This window comes from Petromyzon marinus, chromosome 35 (assembly GCF_048934315.1).
Source record: "Petromyzon marinus isolate PM22_M1 ecotype Great Lakes invasive population chromosome 35, UKy_Petmar_22M1.pri1.0, whole genome shotgun sequence".
Lineage (NCBI taxonomy): Eukaryota > Metazoa > Chordata > Hyperoartia > Petromyzontiformes > Petromyzontidae > Petromyzon > Petromyzon marinus.
In genome coordinates, this window is record NC_133701.1 from 2,778,482 (window position 1) to 2,798,003 (window position 19,522).

The window sequence follows — 19,522 nt, forward strand, 5'->3', positions numbered from 1 at the left end:
GCGCCGCTGACCGCACGCGCCGCTCGCCGCGCGACCCCGGCGGGCCCCGGGCACGCCAAGCCCGCCGCTCTCTCTCTCTCTCTCGCCGAGCGTCGGCGTGATAGAGAGGCGTCGCGGCGCTTGCGGCGTGACACCGGCAGCCCCGGCTGCCACTCATGCATATGCTGTGGTCAGCCAATTACCGCGGGGGCCAAGTTTTTTTTAATTGGCGCCATATTATTTTCGAATTCCACGGCTGCCACTTGCCGGCGCTCTCGCGGGGCGCCGGTCGCGCCGCTACAAGGCTCCTGCGCGCCACGCTAATGACTGACAGCGTATTATCCTTTGCCGGGCTCGGGGTGCTGTTCCTATCGTGTAACTCATCAGCACCGATGTAATTGCCTTGTTAAACTCGTTTGCTCTTTTGCACGGATTGTAGTGAAAAAAAATAACCCGGCGCGTGCCGGCGTGCCTGCCGGTGCGGGGTGGCTCCGTTCGCCACTCGCCGCTGTCCCACCGTCCCTCGCACCCAAATATTACGTGTAATGGAATTCCGGCGCGGGCTAATGATGAAGCTGTCGGCGGGGCAGCAGCCTCGGCATACAAATTGGGTTTGGGGTTTTTTTTTTTTAACCCCTGTGCAAGCAACGCTATTGTGCAGCGTCTCTTTGTTAATTCCCTTGTGATTTTCAGGCCGGGGCTGCCGTAGTTTAGCGAGTGTGTGTGTGTGTGCGCGAGCGGGTTTTTTTTTTTTATTCGCAGCCGGGAGTTTTGCGCGCAATTGCCTCCGTCGTCGAGTCTTGGAGTCGCAGCACCGTCCTCCGTTGCGAGTTCTAGATCGCGCCGCCGGCACGGGGAGTAATCACAGAGCTGTGGTGCATTGTGGGTTCCATCAAGGATCTGCTCCTCCCGGCCGACTTTGGCGTCGTTTCGAGAGAGAGCACAGGGCCGCACTTGTGATGAGATTGATAGGAGAGCGTGTGTGTGTTTGTGTTTGCGTCATAGCCTGCAACTGTAACACCTGCCAGTCTTCCACACTTGAGATGATCGCCTCAAGATGCACCTAGTCTGGCACAAGCATTGTGGTGACATTACCGCCGCTTGGTGGCGGCTGGCGGCTGTTGCGTCACGCCCACGCATGGGCGACTATGCGTGGGAGTTTGGAGTGCACGTGTGAGTGACTGCGTGAGTGCCTTAGTGAGTGCGTTAGTGCGTGTGTATGCATATATTGTGGGGAGCGGTAGTGTCGCGGTTGGCACGCTGCGCTACGAACCCCGTGACCCAAGTTCGATTCCCGCTCACGGCCAACACCTCTGTACCGGTCATGGGCCTCCCCTAGGTTGACTCAGCCTCAAATGAGTTACCTGGTGCAGTGTGTAAACATCGCCACTCGGGAGACAAAGGCGGCCGGGCGTGGTGCTGGCCACCCACCCCCTCGTGTGCCTTACTGGCCTTCATAGGTGCTCGCTAACAGCACTTACACCAATAGTCTGTTCAGGCTATCCATGCGTTGGTGCGAGACTACCGGGGATGGCCACGTGGCATGGTCGAATTCTCGCTGTGGAGGAGAGGTTGCCATTCCTCTGTCGGGAGATGGACCGGTACCGCCTGGACCTCTGTGGAATGCAAGAGGTCCGGTGGGCTCGTTCTGGCTCCAGTCACCACGAGGGGTGGACAGTCCTCTACTTGGAGAAAAAAAAATCTGCCAAACAACAGAGAGTGGCATTGCCTCTAAACAAAAGAATGAAGAGTGGGCGCGTGCATTGCGTGCATGTATGCATGCAAGCTAGTGTGTGTGTGTATGTGTGCGTGATCTGTTGCCCTCATTATTTCGAGGGCTGGGAGAGGCACACACCAACGTACGTCTCACAGTGTCTCCAATCGTCCGTTTTCAAACGAATGTAATGATAATTAGAGGTGTAACGATACATTGCCATAGCAATTAAAATCAATTCCTAACGTGCATGATGCGACCATCAAATCTTGCTCGTGTGCAGCGATCATTATCAGCCCGTATACGCTTTATGTAATTGACTCTCGAAGCGTCAATACGTTATTTTAAACATATAATCGATTCTTAAATCGCATCGCCACCCCAAATCGTGACATATCGTTGACTTAAAGAGGCGGCAAATAATGAAAGCATTGATTAAACAAACGTCCTTTCATATTCTTTGGGTCTTTTGGTAAAGTCACATAGGTGGGTAGGTTAAAAGAAAACCTACCTACGTGGCTTTACCGAAAGACCCAAAGAATATGAATTCCTGCAGTCACGAAAGCTTTAAGTCAAAACGTCCTTCATTTACACTGGAAATCCTCAGAACATTAAGTCCTATTCAGGATAGTCCAGCCTTGGAATGTTTGGTCAGTTCCTTTTCAAGGAGCGGTTTCTCATGTCAGCGTTCATAAATTAAGACACAAAAGGCTGATTCAGCTCACCTGCCACCTGCTTAGAGCACAAACACTATTAGACCCTGCCCTGCATTAAAAACAGTGTTCAGCCAGAGACCGCTGAGTGGCAAGCTAATAAATAAATTGCCGCGCTGCTCACTTGCGATAGCTCCGAATGGGCACCTATTCTCATGATGTGATGCTGAGAGCAGAATTGGGTTGAAATTATCGGCAAAAGCACAAAATCGCCTTGCTTCGTTATGCACCTTGATATGCTTGACCGTGCCGTGGCGAGCGTGGCCGTGCCGGTGCGAGCCGAGGCTGCCGTGTGCCTGTGGCCCGGTAATGCCAGCGGGCCGCCTGGCGGCGTCTACCCTTGGAGCGCCCTCCCCGCCGAGACCGGAAAAATTAAACCGGCGCTCCGTCCTCAAGCCTGAGGGCCTAAGTAACAGCCTCTGGCCTGGCTAGCCCAAAACCCCGCAGCCCCTCCAGATTCCTGACCAGTTTCTGCTTTTGCACCGCGCCCTCGTGCGCCAATGTGTGGCCCTGATTTAAAATACTTACAGCGGCAGTAATGGCGATTAGGAACGTTGCAGCCTTCCTCGCTGTCACCCCGTGGTCGGGAGGGCAGCGGGGATGTTCGGGGGGGGGGGGGGGGGGGGTGGGGTTCACCCGGGACAGGGCGACGCCTGCAGGCTCCACCCAGGCGCTGTTGACTCGGACGATGACACAGCGCGGTTGACACGGGCACCGGTGCAAGGGATGAAACGATGGGAGGGGGGGGGGGTGGGGCCCTGTTCACCTTCCCGCATCTTCGTAACCCGGCACCCGCGGCCCACTGGCCCGTGGGCCCCGGTGCAGTCGCACCGCCCGCACCCTCGATAGCTACGCCACTGTGCAGGTACATTCCTCATGTCTCCCTGCGAGTGTCTATGCGGTCCAGTGGTGGAGCGTGGGTGGCGTGGCGCCCGGTGCAGTTGCACCGCCTGCACGCCGGAAAGCTCCACCCGCCGTGCGCGGTGGCTGGGTGCGGACGGCCGAAAGGGTTCCCGAGCCCCTTTGAGACGTGCGCCGAGTGGCACTGCTGAGTTTGTCCTCCGCGGTTTCCTTGGGCCGAGGACGCACGGTGACGATGATAGTCACCGTCGCTCGGAGTGCCGCGCCCCCCCCCTCTGTGCAAACACGACCGCTTTTACTTCGCGTCCCAGGGCAGCGCCGCTGCGGTTAAGAAGAAGAAGAACAAGAAGAAGAAGAAGAAAGGCACAACCTGCCCTACTTTTGTTAAAAACAAAACCCTATCCCATTTGTCGGGGTGCAGAGGTCGTCGGTGTGCGTGCGTCCACTTGTCGTGCACCTGGGGGGGGGGGGCGGGGGGCGGGGGGGGTGGTGTGCGCTGTCGTTTTGTGTCGTCGCCCACACGAGCGCCAAACGGGGGGGCGGTGGGGAGCGTAAATAGAATCTAGGGATGCGGGAAAAACAACGGAGGGTGTGAGAAGGGGCGTGGGAGGGGGGAGGAGATCGGACCGCGGTCGCTTCCCGCCGTCTCAGTCGCAGGGTTCCTCGCCGTAGTCACGGGGCGGGGGGGGGGGGCGGCGGGGGGGAAGCGGCACCATTCGCATGCCCATCATTTATTCATGCGCAAAATATATTACGTTTTATTTATTAATCATATTTTAGTGCAAATATTGCTGTGGGATTATATTATATCAGTCATTCGCGCGGCTCGAGATGTTTTATAGTCGCGGGCTGCGTATTTGTTGTACATTTGAAATGTTAATTTGCCGTTTTTTCCCCCCCCCCCCCCCTTTGAACGCACGTTAGGCGCTGCGTGTCGCTATGTTTCAGAGTTCACAGGCTCCGCCGTCCCCTGCACGTTTTGCCGCGAGACTGATTAGCATTAACGGTGTGTAAAACACACTCATTAAAATTATGCCGTTGTCAGAAATGCAAGTTGGCTGGCGCTGATTCAAATTAACACCCTTTGTTCCCGTGAATGCAGGTAACTTGCGAACGCTATTATTTCCCAATTACTTTGTGCGCCTGCAATTTAAAGCGTTCCACTGCCCCCGTTGCCCCCCTCCCCCCCCACGGTAGCGGCAATCGCCACCCCACCCCCCCCCCCTCCTTCCGCCAAAGACAAAAGTGTTTTCCTTGTTAGCCGCCGTTCCAGTTCAAAAGCCAATGTCCCTGCCACCGATTCCGAGCATAAACAGATCGTTATATTTTAAACTACCCGAGCTGTCTAACGAGCCCTTCTGTAACTAATTAAGCGGCTTCGGCACGGCAGTCAAGTCTTAATTGCGCGACCGATTGGGCGTAATTACGTGCGCCGAATAAAGCCGTAATTTCTGCCGAGATTGGAAGGGGGCGACGGGTGAGGCTGTGAGCGCCAAGCGTAGAGCCGTGGGGTCTGCGCGTTACGCGCGTAATGTGGCGCCCGCTCGCACATGCGCGCGCTGGGCGTCCTATTATTTTCCGGCAGTAACGAGAAAATGACAAATGAACTGAAACTAATTAGGGCGCGCCCACTTTAGGCCATACGATGATGCTTGTCGTCAGAGTTAATGAAGCAGTCTGGCCGCACCGGATGACAGATTAATTACGGGCGACGAGATGCAGGGGAGGGCTCGGGGTCTATAAAGAGGACAATTTTTGGCTGTGCGCTGGCACTCCGTAGGCAGCCAGAGGTGTCGCCCGCGCAGAGCGGCACTAAACTTGCGCGCAATTACAGCGCGCGCCGCCGGCTCGCTCCGCGCCTACTTTGCCCGCGGGCTTCCCACAAATAATGGGGGTTGGGGAGGGGTGTGGGAGCCACACACGTTTCACCCTCTTGGCTGGTGATCAGAGGCCTCTGTTTGCTGTTTCCGCCACAGGCTCCCTGCCTCACACTTTTGCTCCATCCCTCTTTTGGGCAGCAGGTCAGGGCGGAGCAAGGAGTTCGCCAAGGTCACGGGTCACCTGGGCCCGGCGAAGGGTGGGACCGACGGGCGGGTGGGCGGGCGGGCGTCGGGTCTCGCCCGGGCTGACGCGCCTCGCGCGTCGCGGCGATAGCTTGTGGTGTCCGCCGCAGGGCTCATTTGCAGTCCCAGCTTTGTGTTCGTGTTTTATTCATAAGACAAATGGCTTCTCCCGCCGTCTGGGCGAAAACATTGGCATTCCTCGCACGCGGCGGCGGCGACGGCGGCAGCGACGCGAGGGTGGCGGGGATGGAGGAGGGAACCGGCTGACGGTTCCGGCTGCCGCTCCCTAATCGATATCGCGGCCTTCACCTCGCACGGCGCGGGCGGGCGTTGACCCGAAACTTTGCGTCGGGCAAACCGGGCTTGGCCGCTGATCGGCGTGAGCGGGAGGCGGTCGCGCGGCTTTCGGTCGTTTATGTAAATGCGGCCGTGACCGGGGAGAGCGCTCGGAGTTTAATTGCGTGCGGCAGTGCATCGGTGGCGCCGCGCAATTATTGTCTGGCAGACGGGAGCAGCGTAGAATCGTCACTCGCTCGCATCACGAGCGCTCGCTGATAAAGTCCAGGGAGTCGGGGTCGAGCGACGGCGTGGCCCACGCCCTCCGCCGGGCGTCGTTGCCTCCCCTGCTTTGGCCGGAGCTGCCACCGTCCCGTCTCCTGTCTGGCGGAATGTCACCGAGCGCCGTGATTGATCACTTTTATACAATTTGACTGCACCTCTCGTCCAAGTTTAAACTCCCCCCACCACGCGCCGCACATCTCGCAGCACTCGTAGTGCTTGATTTATCCACCCCAGAGGAATGATGAGCTGGGGAAGCAACCCCTGACCGCTGTTTGAACTCGCGACCTTCGGACTGTGATTCAAGATCCACCCCTCCTCCCCCGGGTAGTCCTCGGTCATTGTGGGGTTTTTCTTTTGAATCGGAACAGGAGCTTCGTCAGCCCCAACACCAACCGACATCGCTCGTGTACACACATGCATGTCGACCTTCTTTTGCACCGTACGTAGCCAACCGTCCTAATCGGAGGCGCGGGGGAAGGACAACAAACTTAAACACCCCAGGAACCCCGCTCCTGTGCGCCCGCCCGTTCGCAACCACGGGTCGCTCGCCGGCGCAGGGCAAGCGTCCGTTGTCTTCCACTTGCGAGGAGGTTTTATTTGCGTTACTCCGCGGCGGAGGGAGCTGCTGGCTTGAACCGCGGGGTGATTCAACGGCGGCGCCGGGGAGCGACGCCGGCGTCGAGATGCGCGGGCGCCGTTCACCCGGGGCTAATTGAGACGCGACTTCCAAATCGCGGCAGCTCTCCCCGCCACCACCCTTCCCCGTCCCTACCACGGCTCCGTTACCACCGATAAGAAAGAGTTGCTTCTGCCCCTGAGATGACCCGGCCTTTATTGTTGGGAGGGAAAAAAAAACCTGGGCGGCCTTTGCAAGTGTAATCTACTGCGAGTCAAAGATCATTTGCTTCTTAACGTGATGGCTTATTGACGACTGCTTATTAATGGTTTTGGCCATCGATTCCGACGACGCAATAATCCCGGCCCCTTTATTCCATTACTGGAAAATAATGCTGTTATCATCCAGTGGCGCTGATGGGTCAGATTGATAAGTTATTGATGAGGAACAAATCTCATCAGACCAAACATTTACTGAAGGGGAATGTCATGGATTTAGATGTCAGGGTAGATTGGAAAGGTGTTTGGAAGATCACGATTTGGCACCTCTGCAGAGGCACCCTAATGATTTTTTTTCTCCCCCACCTCAGCGGGCGTGCGTTACAGAGTTGTTAGCCGGACACGTGAAGGCATTGGCACGTCGCGGCCGGCATTAAATTTCCATTTACCGAACGCGCCCCCATATTGGCTGTGCGCATTCAGATTCTTACGGCGGCTGTGGTGGCGGCGTGTCAATACGCGTATTACCGTATTTAGGTAAACGCGTGTTATCTTCGCTCCGTAATGCTGATTTGCCGATGTGTCCGAGAGGGGGGAGGGGAGGGGGGGCCGACCCGCGCGGGCGATTGCGGGGTGCCGCGTCGTTTAAGCCGAACGGAGCGCGCGGCGCCCCCGGCGAGAATCTTTAGAGTCCGATTCCAGCGCCGTCCCAACCGCGCTCCGCCCACTCCCCTCGACCGGCCGCCGGATCTCGCGACGGCGTCCGCCCCGTTTCCCGCTCGCGCCGACGCCAATTTTTCCTCCTCCGCCTCCTCTCCGAGCCGGGTGCCGGGCCGGTGCGGACGCGGGTCGGCGTGCGGGCGCGCGTCATCTCGCGGGACGCGGCGAAGGCGGTGGCGGGAGGACTTTCGGCGACGTTCGTGGCCGCCGATTTACGCGTTCATAGCCGCTGCCTGCGCGGGATCGATAGTTACGGCGCTGCTGGGCTGGTCGGGGCGGTGGGGGGTGATTGTGGGGGCGGGGTGGTGGAGGGGTACCGAGGCAAGTCTGTAGTTGTGTTGCGCAAGACACGGTGAGGAGTGAGCGGCGAGAGGAGACGTTTGGCTTGGGTAGGAGAGAGAAAAAAAATGCAATCACGTTTTGCCACTATAAATACGGTGGAGAAGTAATGTGGTGTGAAATGTGGCCAATTACGCACCGTTACGTGATGAATTATACTCCGCCGCCTGCCGGCCTAATGCCCGCCCGGCTCCCGCCCGGTGCGGGAAGCTCTTAATAAATAGTGACGGCACCTCTCACGGCCCGGCCACACTCTGCCCTCTTATTGGGTTGCCGGCTGCTGTCTCCCTCCGTGTTTGTTGTTATTTATTTATTTGCGCCACGCGCCGCGCGGGATGTGATTATGGCGCAGCCTGCATTATCGGCGGTGCCGTGCCTTCACCTCCGAGCCATTAATAACCGCCGCTCATAAAGACAAATGGCCAAACGCAATTTCTACATCAGGCGCGTCCCGCTGTTGTTTCCATCACCGCGGCTTAGCGAATTTATTTCACTTCTTCATATTATTTTTGGCCCATTAAGAAGCGCCTTGACAAATAAATTACATTAGCAAATCTGTTCACGCCGTGGTTGTTTGTCAGTTTGCATTGTGGGCCGGGCGGGCGGCTATTGAGCGGCTCGGCGAGCGCGTGCGTGCGTGCGTGCGTGCGCGCCATCTCTTTGTAAACGAGCGGGGCGTGACACGTCGCTGAGCTCCCTTAACCCCGTCGTGCGCGCCGCTGCGTCCACGCAGGCCTTTCGGCACGGACCGCCTCCTCCATCGGCGCCGTGACAAACCGACGGTCCGCTGCACTCGCGTCGAGCAATAAATGGAAGTCCGGACTCGGGGTGGGGGGGGGGGGGAACCGTTTGTGGAGAGGTGCCACTCAAGATGCGAGCGAGCGTGGCGCCTTAGTGCGTGTGCACGCGAGACGGTGACGACACGGTGACGACACGGTGACACGGCGCGTGAGCGAGCGGTCGCTGAGAGTGACAGCAGCGCCTGGAGGCCGGAGCTGTCACGGCTAAAGGGCGTCGGGGGCAGCCACGTTTCCATTACGGTGGAAAACCCTCCCCAGCCCTTGCGGCGCTTTAAAGATCCCCTGCGCTTGTTTGTAAATTAAAAACCAATAACGGTCTGGCGATGAAGCCACGCTTACTTACTGCAATGTAACATCAGAAGAAATGGTTCGAAAAATGTAGGCTCGTTTTGTTTAATGTGATGGCTTCAAAAAAGAATAAGTGCTTAAGAGATGAAAATGTGTAACACTCTTATTAGCCCTGGCGTAGTTATATGATCACTTGAATTTTTAAATGCCTCCAATTGAAAAAAAAAATTGTAATAATTTATATAAAAAATAAACAGAAGTCCACTTAGTTTCACATTCAAGAATGTGGGTCCCCCTGGCTGCTCGGCTTGAGCGCAGCGAGTGTCTTCTTGAGTCATCCCCATCAGCAGGGGGGCTTGTCGGCACGGGCATCGGAGATGGCCTTGTGCTCCAGTGTGTTGTAATTAACGCTAATTCGGGATTCGAAATAAACTCTCGCGACAGCGAAGATATCCGCCGGTCAGAAATTCGCGGAAGAGGTGCTGAAATTTCTATCAAGCCTTGGGCGAGCAAATCGAGTCACGGGTGGCAATTACAGGAAGATAATTGCAAAGTGGTGTGCCGGGGAGGGAGCGAGCCTCCTCCGCCAAACTGATTGGAGGCCAATTATCATCCTCTCATAAAGGAATCGCTAACCTTTAACCAAATTTAGCGTCGCGGAGGATGAGCCGCGATGACGACTGTGCCGCCACCCTCCTTATTACTTTTATTTCCAATTAGTGCAGCCCGTGGCCTCTGGTCGCGTCTGTCAAGAGAAGCGAGGCGCCTGGCGCTAATTCGTAAACTGTCGCTCGCAAAAAAGTTTTCCGCGCCGCGCGCGTTTGCAGCGTCGGCGGAGGCTGCGGAGACGCGTGGCGCCAGTGAGCGTTCAGGCTCATGAAAGCAAATGAGAGATTTTACTGCGGTGATTATGAAAAATTAGGAATTTGCTGCCGTGACAGCCCGCGCGGCTCTAGCCCCTAGGTACGAATGTTTTTCTTTTTTATAATCCACACGTCCGTGTGTATTTCAAAAGTGGGACTCGGTGCGTGATTTGTTGATGTTGGGCGCCTTTGAAGTTTCCTGCAGGTGCGGTTGAGCAGCAGGTCGTTCGTTTTTTTTTTCTTTTCATGGAGTGGCGGTCGGAACCGTTGCGCCGAAGCCCTAGAAATTACGGAGGCAGGACAGGGCCGGGCTGCGAATCCGCTGATAAGTTATCGTCCTCATCGGATTAGCACCGCGACGGCAAATGACGTTTGCGGAGAAGCGAGCAGAGATTACCGCGACCTTAGCTTTCGAAATATTCGCCGTGATCTCTGACTCGGGCGGGGGCAGGCTCCGCTACTCGCGGTTAGGGACGACGCCGAGGCCGTGTGATCGTCTCGCGGTTGTCTCGTCGGAGGCGGCTGCCAAGCGCCGCGCTGTGTGCACCGCCACGCAGAGCGGAACACAAAGAAATAGTGGTTCCCGCACGCACGCACGCACACAAGCATCCACGCACGCACGCGCGCACACACCGATCCACGCATGCACATTCATAATCTTTCGGCGCTGTTGGCGAAGCTACTGGGACGCGGGCGCTGCGTGCACACACGCGCCCGCGTCTGAAAACGCACCCACCGGGTTTCACAGACCTGCGCGCGCGTGTTTTCGACTGTCTTTCATTTTCAAACGTAATTCTTTATCAAGTAAATTACACAAAACGCGCCTGTATCTGCACATGCGCAGTGTTTGTATTTAATTAAACTATTTAATGGCGCCCCGCTTTATTTCTATAATTAATGACTAACGTTTGAACAGTGTGATAATTTCTTCGTGACTGCTGGAAAAAATTTAATCATTCAAAAAAAGAATCTATTTTAAACGGAGGGAACCGCAACGTCTCGTTCAGAACTGCGCGCGTTAATAACGAAGCCGAGAAGTTTCCGTGTTGATGCGCTTTTTGTTTTTTTTTTGTGTGTCGTAAATGACGGCGCCAATTAGTGCAAGATGTTTGTGCGAAGCGGCGGATCTTGGCGCCGTGGCAGGGCGACGGCGGCCGGGGCCGTTCGTTGGACCCCGGCCCCCCCCTCCCCCGCCCCACCGTACCCCCGCGGCATTGCCGGAGGGCCGCCGAGCGCCCCGTCGCCCGATCACCCGACCGGACGCGTGCGTGGCCCAAGCGCGGAGGTTCGGGGGGGGGGCCGAAATCGTCACGGTGGGGGTGGGGGGGGGGGGTTATCAGGTTTAACATTCAATCGTTAATTAATAGTGATGCCAACAGATACAAAAATACATTTGTAAGTGACGGCGTAATCACTCACGGGCGACGTGCGGTGGCAGGCATTGTGCGCTCTTGACTGGGAATGTTGGTGAGTAAAAGTAAGCCGATAATTACGAAGGGTTTTTTTTTTTGTACGATTCCTTTTGATGTGCCCAGAAAGATTAGCGCCCGGGCCCGCCAACCGCATCCATCACATTATCACGCTATTTGTGTATTAAAGCCCAACAATCAATCTGGATCCATTACATTATCTCATTTCTCCTGCCGTTGTGTGTTCTTACTCTGCTCGCTGGCGCACGCGCGCGTGCGTGCGCGTCTGTGTGTGCGCGGCATCGAGGCGGCGGGTGAAATGCCTTCGTTTTGCGATGGCTTGTTTTCCGTCCGGGGGTTTTGGTGGTCCGCTCCCCCCCCCCCCCGCCGTTACCCCCTCCGGCCCTCGCCACCCGATCAAATTTAGCAGGCCCACCTTATTACTGACAGACGGCAAAATAAAATTTGCCGAAATCAACAGATTACAGCTGATCCGTCCGCCCTCTCCCCCCGAGCGAGTTACATTTTTTTCTCTTCTTCTTCTTCCGTGGATGAAATTTTCTGAAAGGAAAAAAAAGAGAGAGAGAGAGAGAAAGAAAGTGATAAGATAAGAGGAGATCGGGTGTTGGGTCGCCCCGGCTGTAATAACGCCGGTTAACAGGCGCTAGACGCCCGCCCGATTGATAACGCGCCGAACAGTTCCTGCCGTGTCCTGCGGGTTCCGTTTTACCACCGCTATCTCGCGCTTCGGTCAGATGTTTTAATTCCGGCTCGACAGAGATGTTTCGCTTTCAGCTTTCAGAGATTATTCCCAAAACACAATCATTTTTTTTTTTTGTTGGGGCGGCCTCATTTGGTTGCTGCCGGCTCGGTGGGGGAAGGTGGAGGGGGGGTGGAAGGAGGGGGGGGGGGAGGGGGGGGGCCTTGGCCGGGGTCCGCTCTGGGACCGCACACCGCCCACCGCGTCAGCGCTGCCGAGTATTATTTAGTTAGCGCGTAACGGTCTAATAACCGGCAGATGTTCGGAACTATTCGCTCGGCGTTGCGCGTCGTCAGCGAGAGTCTCGTCTAATTTGTGCGAGAGAAGATGAAAACAACATTCTAATTATCAACATTGCACGTTTCGGATGTATTATTATTATCCAAAGACAAATTAATGAGAGACTTTCCACTCGAAGCAGTGCGGCTTTTACAAGTGCTCATGAAAACAGCGGCAGTGTGGCTTGTCACAATACCCTCCAATGGATGCTTTACACACGAGCAAGATTATGCACTAACACAACATTCACCTCACTTTGTGTGCTTCTGCAACACGTCTTTTTTTAATTTGTGATATTTTTTCGCCTTTCCCCCACCCAACCCCACCCCGGCCCACCGTTCCCCCCGCTCCCCCCCCCCACCCCCCCCGTGTTGTTTTTATTTTTGCGTAAAATTCTGCTTTCAGACGACTGCAAGAATATCGCCGCCATCCTGAAGGAGCTGGCGCGCCGTGGAGCGACACTGGAGGTGACGGCTCAACTCTGACGTGCACATTTATCGTCGCAGACGGCACGCTCAGCTCCCCTTGGGCCGCAATATTCGTGGCCAACTGCGGCAGGCACGCACGCACACGCACGCACACGGAAAAACCCGTCACAAATTATATAGACGCGGCAAAAGCGCAATACGCACAGAAGATTAAAATAAACACAACACGCGCACGGACACCGCGACTAACTTTTATATGCTGCGTGTACATGTATAGCTCTTATATCTATCCACTGCTGGATGAGTGCCCGCATGCTGTGCGGGTCGTGGGGGGGGGGAGGGGGGCTTATTTGGCCATACTTCACCACGCTGGTCATTTTGCGGGTTGCTGACGGCTAGGAGTGCAGCCGTGATTGTGAAGGAGCACTGTGCGGCGGTCGATTTTGCTGCACTGTCCACCGCTGCCCTGCACGTAGGCCCGCAGCCTATAGCATCTGGCTTGCATGGTGGGCACCTGCCCAAGCCGTACAAATACTTGAACCTCCTTGGGCTTCCGAGAGGGGACGAGGCTGGAGGCATCCCACCTGGTTGGTCTCGGGCCATTGTCATGGGACACGACCTCGGACGGTCCACGTGGCATCGATTTATCGCCCATTTTCTTTCGATAGTCACATCGAATCGCGTCGGGTCGGAAGCGCTATTGTTTTCGTGTCGTGCACCGCGGCTTCACGTGGTCCCTCCAGCCGCCGGAGGCTGCCGTGACCGCCACACGTCGTTAAAACGAACGCGGCAAAGCGATGCTCCGAATTCAAACGGGCAAGCGCGTGTCGCGACAATTGTGGCCGGGGCGAGTTTGCCGGACGGCGGCGTGCGAGCGGAGCGCAGTGATGCGGCGCTTCGAGAGCGCTCGCCGGGTAAACCAAAAAAAACGGCCACGCGCCGGAGCGGCGTGAGCGGAAACTCGCTGGCGCGTCTTTCAGCCGCGCGACCGCGAGAACGAGAACGCACAGCGGCTCCCCATTTACGGAGGTTGTTAGCGGACCCAGTGGACATCGTGGGTTTGCCACTTGTGTTGCTCGTCACCGCCGTGCTGCCTGCTGATCACAGACGCGCCTCTTCACAAGAAATAATGACTCCTCGCTTACAGCCCTAATGTAATCCCTGTTTTTTTTTGTGCAAGTGCTGATCGCGGCATTAAATATTTTCTGGTGCGATATTTTTTCCGTAATTATCAACTTTTATTTCACCGTGTGGTGTTTCGCCGGCGTGTCTGTGTGTGTCATTTGTTATCGGCACAGTAATATTCGCTGTCATTCCTGCTGTGGTAATTAGGGCCGTGCTAAATCTTTTTTTGAAGCAGTCTTCTTCGATGCCGTGAGAAGAGGGGCTGTGCACCGAGAGACGTGGAGAGGGCCGTGCCCTCCTCAGAGATATTCGTGCGAGGCACGGTGGCGCAAACCTGTAATTCGGCGCTTTGGAGGAGCGACTTAGGTGGAACCAACACACGTTTGCCAAACTCTTGGGCCTGCAAGGTGGCCATCGATGGCGGTGCAGCAAGGCGATTGACTCCATCTGTGCGGAGCTTCGTTCTGTTCACCCTTGTACGTGTCGGTTTCTTCGCCACTTTAAGCCAGACCCCAAAATGGAATTGGCCACACACATCCCGGGGGCAGGTGCCCTCCCAAAATATGTCGTCGTCGTCGTTTTAGACGGTGGCAGCCGCCGAGTAAATCTCGAGGCACCTGAACAGATGCGGCGTTTACAACGAGAGGAATCGCTCAGTGAGAAAGTGATTGCGGGCCAAATGAAATGTGGAAAAACAATCGAAAAGAGCGTTGAGACGAGCGTGGTTTCCTTGGATAAACAGATAACATTATTGTTGTTACCACAGCTGCTGCCCGCGGGTTATTATGGGGTAGTGAGTGGGGGGGGGGGGGGGTGGAGGCGCCCCCCCAAATCATGACTGTGGCTGGCCCCCCACTCTCTCTTCCTGCAGTGCGATGGTCTGCGCGCCTCCGCCCTGCAGCGCTGCCCCGTGTGTGTCACGTGCCAAAGTTCTCCGCTCAAAACTTCACCAGCAGCCGATTTGCGCAGCTTCATTAAATTTTCAATCGACTCAGGTGCTGCGGCCGGCGTTCTAAATCCTGTCGCCTCTGCTCTGGGAGGGAGGTGGGGGGGGGGTAAGGAAGGAGGGGGTGGGGGGCGATGGTGGATGTAAGAAGAAGAAAATGTTCAACGAGTGTTGAAAAATTCATGAAGTCTTGTGGAGGCGCCCCCCCCCGGTCCATGCCGGCCACCGACTGCGAGACTCAATAATGAGAAATCGCGACGAGGCGGAGGGAGAGAAATTTTTATATAATCACCGCTGCCTTGTGTGGGTTTTTTTGTTCTACGGCGACAGATTGTCGCTGGAACAAATTGCACTTTACACCATGCATGAGATGGAACAGCTGCGGCGGCTGCAGGGGCCCCGACGCTACTCAATAATTGATTATTGTTTGATTATTTGAGTCGCGCGGGCCACGCCGTGCAGGTGGATGCGGGAGGGAGCGAGGTTGGTGCGGGAAGCTCCTCGTTAGCTCCGCACCAGCTAGGGAGACGTCGCCCCCTCCTCCTCGCCCCCCCCCCCCCCCCCCTCGTGCGCCGTGGAAGTGTCCGAGACTCGGGGAGCCGAACTCGGGGTGGTGTCGACATCAGCGGTGGATTCCAGAGGGTGGGGGACATTTAGGGCGATCGCTCTCCCACCCCACCCCCCCTCGTGACCCCACCCCTTCCCGTTGAGTCTCCGAAAATGTAAAAAAAAATGTGATGTTTACCGCACAAAAGGTAGTTTAGAACTTTTAATTTAATTGCTACTATTCATTTCGGGTCCTCTTCAGAAGTCCCAACGAAGTCGCCCTCGACAAGCCTCCGGCCGTCTACCCGGCAGCGTCGATGTTGCATCGCCACGGCCCACCGGTCGCCTGCTTGCGTGGGGTGGGGCAGAGTGTGGGAACGGCCGCCTCTTCACAACACGCCTGTTCATCGTGGAAGAGTAGACCAAGTATCCACCAGAGCTTGGCGCCAGAAGTGGCATGAACAGGATGTTGCGGGGCTGTTTTTTGCCTCGAGTTTTTACCCCCTTACACCCTCTTACGTGATTCACCATGAAGCCTGCCGCCGTGCTGTTTGTACCGTCACACGCTCCAATCGGTGCATTACAAGAAAATCCGCTGAAATCGGTTTCCGAGGCCCCTAACTTTCCGAACCGGTTTCTGAAAACGGTTTTCAGTCTTACCGACAGTTATCGTCTTACAACCCCAACCCACACTGAGGCTACTGTTACTATAACAACTAAACTATTTTAGATTTTACCAGGTAAGACCCACCGTGCTATATAGCTCTTTTTCAGAAGCGACACAAATGGCAGCCCGACGAAGTGGCTTATTACCGCGTGGTAAACGCAGAGCTGCCAAATACTCTAAATGCGTGTTTCGAAATGCGGAGGGAAAAATCGGAGGCCCTGGAGAAAAATCCACACGACCATGGGGAGAGAGACACCGCAAACTCCAAATATACAGCAGCAGGGGTCGGGATCCAATCCCACTCGCTCCTGCATACCAGGTGAGGTCGTTAACGTCTCCTAGCCACCGTGCTAAGACAGTGACGTTTCCGCCCTTATGATTCCATGAATTGCCACGATACGTAACAGCACCACAGCCGTTACGAATGTAACCACATCGACATTCCCTGCAGTCCGCGTGTGTGCCTGGGTATCTCGCATCGTTACATAACATATGTCCAACCATTATGCCTGGTCTCTCCAGTCCACCCACTATGATTCAAGCGAGCATAACTCTGCTGTTGAGACATCGTATGCCGAAACAAGTTTTGCTTGGGCTGACTCAACGTCACTGGAATTACTCCCAGAAGGCGGTGGGGCCGTGGGGCCGATGGGGTTGTGTAACAAACAAACAAAATGTGTAATTATATTCAGAGACCGATATGTGCAGGGTACTTAATGTCTTGGCTGTATTTTGTGATTCATTTTCTCTACGACGACACTTCCTTCCGCTTGTCGCTGCCTCTGCGTGCACTGGGAGCCTGGGAGCTGCCGGGGAAGCGAAACTCGTGATGAGAATCCGGCGCCGCGAACGATGACAATTCGTGTGTTAAGCTCCGCGCCACCGTTTTAATTTTCACCAGCGCGCGTGCCCGCTCTAATTTGTCGCGCTCGAGCGGGGCCTCGTTATTCGTTGTTGTTGTTGTTTCTCGGTCGGATGTAAACACGTTCGCAAAGGCTTTTGTTCTGCTCGAAAAGTCGACGGAACTGCATCGGACAAAGCAAAGTGGCGAGCGACGGTCACCTCCATCCCCGGCTCCGTCTTTAACGAGCTCGTTTGCGCGGTGCCACCTCCACCAGACTGAAGCAAAATAAAATAAAAACTCGGCATCCGCGGGGCCATCCGCACCTTTGGCACGTCATTTGTAAAAAAAAAAATACTCCCACGTGCCGAGCGGAATAATCTAAACCACTAGCAAAACTAACGACAACTCCCCGATAAACTACAAGCAAATTGACCTCAATGACCTCCCCCCCCCCCCCCATCTTGTCGGATCTCACAGCGGTACTTTATATAGATGGCACCAACAGGTGAAGAATCATCTCGCCTTGGGCCCATGGACCGACGTTCCCGTTGCTCGCATCGCATCCCATGCAGAGCCCACGTGGTGGAGGAGGGGACTCGCGGCGTCCCACTCAGCGTAGCCCTGGCAGCTCGGTGTGGAGAGCTGCTCAGGGTGCACATTCGTGCCTTAACTGGGGGGGGGGGTCCCATTGGGTTCTGACACCGGCTCACTCACTCCGTGGGGGGGGGACGTGGGGGGTGATGAATGCTCCACAACGACGGCCACTGAACCACATCCCAAAGTGAATGTTGTGGGCCACAGCATCCTAGCCACGTGACCGTCCCCCCCGGGGTGTTCCGCACACTGCTCTCATCCCGCAGGTGTCGCTGGCAATTCACTCGCCCCACGGGGGGGGGTGGGGGGGGGAGCCTCACCGGGTCCCAAGAATGTTTGGCAGGAGGGGGCCGCCACGCCGAGGCGTGTTTGGCCAATTCCACGAACGCTCGGAGCGGCCTGCGGGAGGCAATGGGAGCGAGAGCCCGGCAGAGAATTCTCGCTCGCTCGCAACTCCACAGGTGGATTCAGTCCGCGGTCAAAATCAAACCTCGACTCTGTCCGCGAAACCAAACTCGATGCTTCACCGCCAACTCGCGACTCCTCGCAGGCCCCACCCACCCCACCCACCACCATCACGCCATGGAAGCACGAACCGGGATCAGATCTCCTTAGCGTTTGAGATCCGATGAGATCGACCGCGCTCTGTGTGATTTGGTCGCCACGACACTGATAATGGGCGCTCATTCGATGCGTGTTCTCCTAATTAGTTTAGGGCTGTATTTTGCCTTTTGTCTTTTTTTTAATCTCTAAGCAAATTATCTCAAATTCTTTAACGCTGTTGTCTTTGTTTAGCCAATAAAGGCTATTGACTGACGGTGGTGGGGTGAGTTGGTGGGGGGGGGGCAATAGCTGATAGGTGTGTAATGGGTACCAGGCCAGAACATTACCACTTAGCCCCCTCTGCAAGGCACAATTCCGCAAAAACAACCTTCAGCAATCGAACACGGCAGCGATCATTAGTGCCGCCTCTTCTGTTTGACTTTCACCGCGGGTTTGCGGTCAAGTTGGCAAAACTCCGTGGATATTCGTCTGCAGTGAAATCAAATGAGAAACTTTTTCGGAGGGAGTTGTTTCTCTTTCCCCCCCACCCCCTCGATTACGCTATTAGCCGCAATCGCTGTACATTAAAGTTTAACGCGCTCATGCTGTCACGCACCGCCGCACGTGACGCTAGCGCCAGGGAGTTTAAACTACGAACAAGGGAGCTCATTGGAGCTCAGAAGCTCAGCTCCCCGGCCTGTGGTGGTGATGGCTGTGGCTATGCACGTGGCTGCCTTTAACCCAGCACCGCGGAGGCGACGGCTGGTGGATCCCCGCAACACTTGTTGGTGAAACTCCATTCGCATGTGTGTGGAGGGAGGAGCCCGTGCCCTGGCTGGCCGGGAGAACGCGGCATAGCAAGTGGACTCATCTGTTGATTCCATCTGTACGGGGATGGAGTATTGCCTTCCTCGGACGCGTGGATGTTCTGCGGGTTCCTATCACTCCGTATAATAATCATCACTCCGCATTAATTGAATGAAGCAGCAAGAACACTCCTGAAACAAAAAGCAAAAAGTCTCGAGGCTCTGTTGATGCTTTCCCTTGTAAACAATCGTCGTGATCATCATCATCATTATTACCGAGATAAAAGACACCGCGTGGCTTGTGTTCAATTTCCGAGGGCCCACGCCAGCTGCTCTGCTTGGATATTTAGGGTGGAACCGCGACAGCGAACGAGAGCGGTGGTCCTGCGATTTGTCCCGCACGCGATGTCCCCTGCTCACTTCGCACGCGCGCGCGTGTGTTTTTATCGCTCGCTTTGTTCTGCGATGAAAGGCATTGATTAATTTGCGCAATATTATGAGGAAATGGCTTTAACTAAGATATAAAAGCACTGGCCATCAGTCACCAGACCTATTACGCTCACGTGCCGTTCCGTCCCAGCGCCCTTACTCTAAATTAAGATTAATTGATGGAAACAACCCAATTCACTGAAAATTAATTAGTTTCAGCCTGATCAATGCCCCCATCGATTTCCTCGCCCCGTTGTGTTTAGTAAATGACGCGAGCAGGGCGGCCACGTGACTCGGTTCAATCGCTCCGAGAGCCCCCAAACGTCGAGGGCCAGGAACGCAGACGAGACTCTTCTCAACGAGCGCGTGTCGCGATTTGCGATCTTCGTTCGCTCGTTCGCTCACGCGTCG

The 19,522-nt window shown here is 55.6% G+C and overlaps 1 protein-coding gene and 1 long non-coding RNA gene across 7 annotated transcripts in view; both read left to right on the forward strand.

Moving 5' to 3' along the window:
• The window catches only part of ERI3 (ERI1 exoribonuclease family member 3), a 45,742-nt gene extending 31,915 nt beyond the window's left edge, over nt 1-13,827 (forward strand). For all 6 annotated transcript variants that reach the window (XM_076071817.1, XM_032965959.2, XM_032965961.2 and 3 more), the window contains one exon: nt 12,589-13,827. In XM_076071817.1, the coding sequence (XP_075927932.1) occupies nt 12,589-12,668 (80 nt within the window). In that variant the 3' untranslated portion in view covers nt 12,669-13,827. The remainder of the gene's footprint in view (nt 1-12,588) is intronic.
• The window catches only part of LOC142929810 (uncharacterized), a 147,946-nt gene that overhangs the window by 100,361 nt on the left and 28,063 nt on the right, over nt 1-19,522 (forward strand). The gene's annotated exons all lie outside the window — the stretch shown is intronic.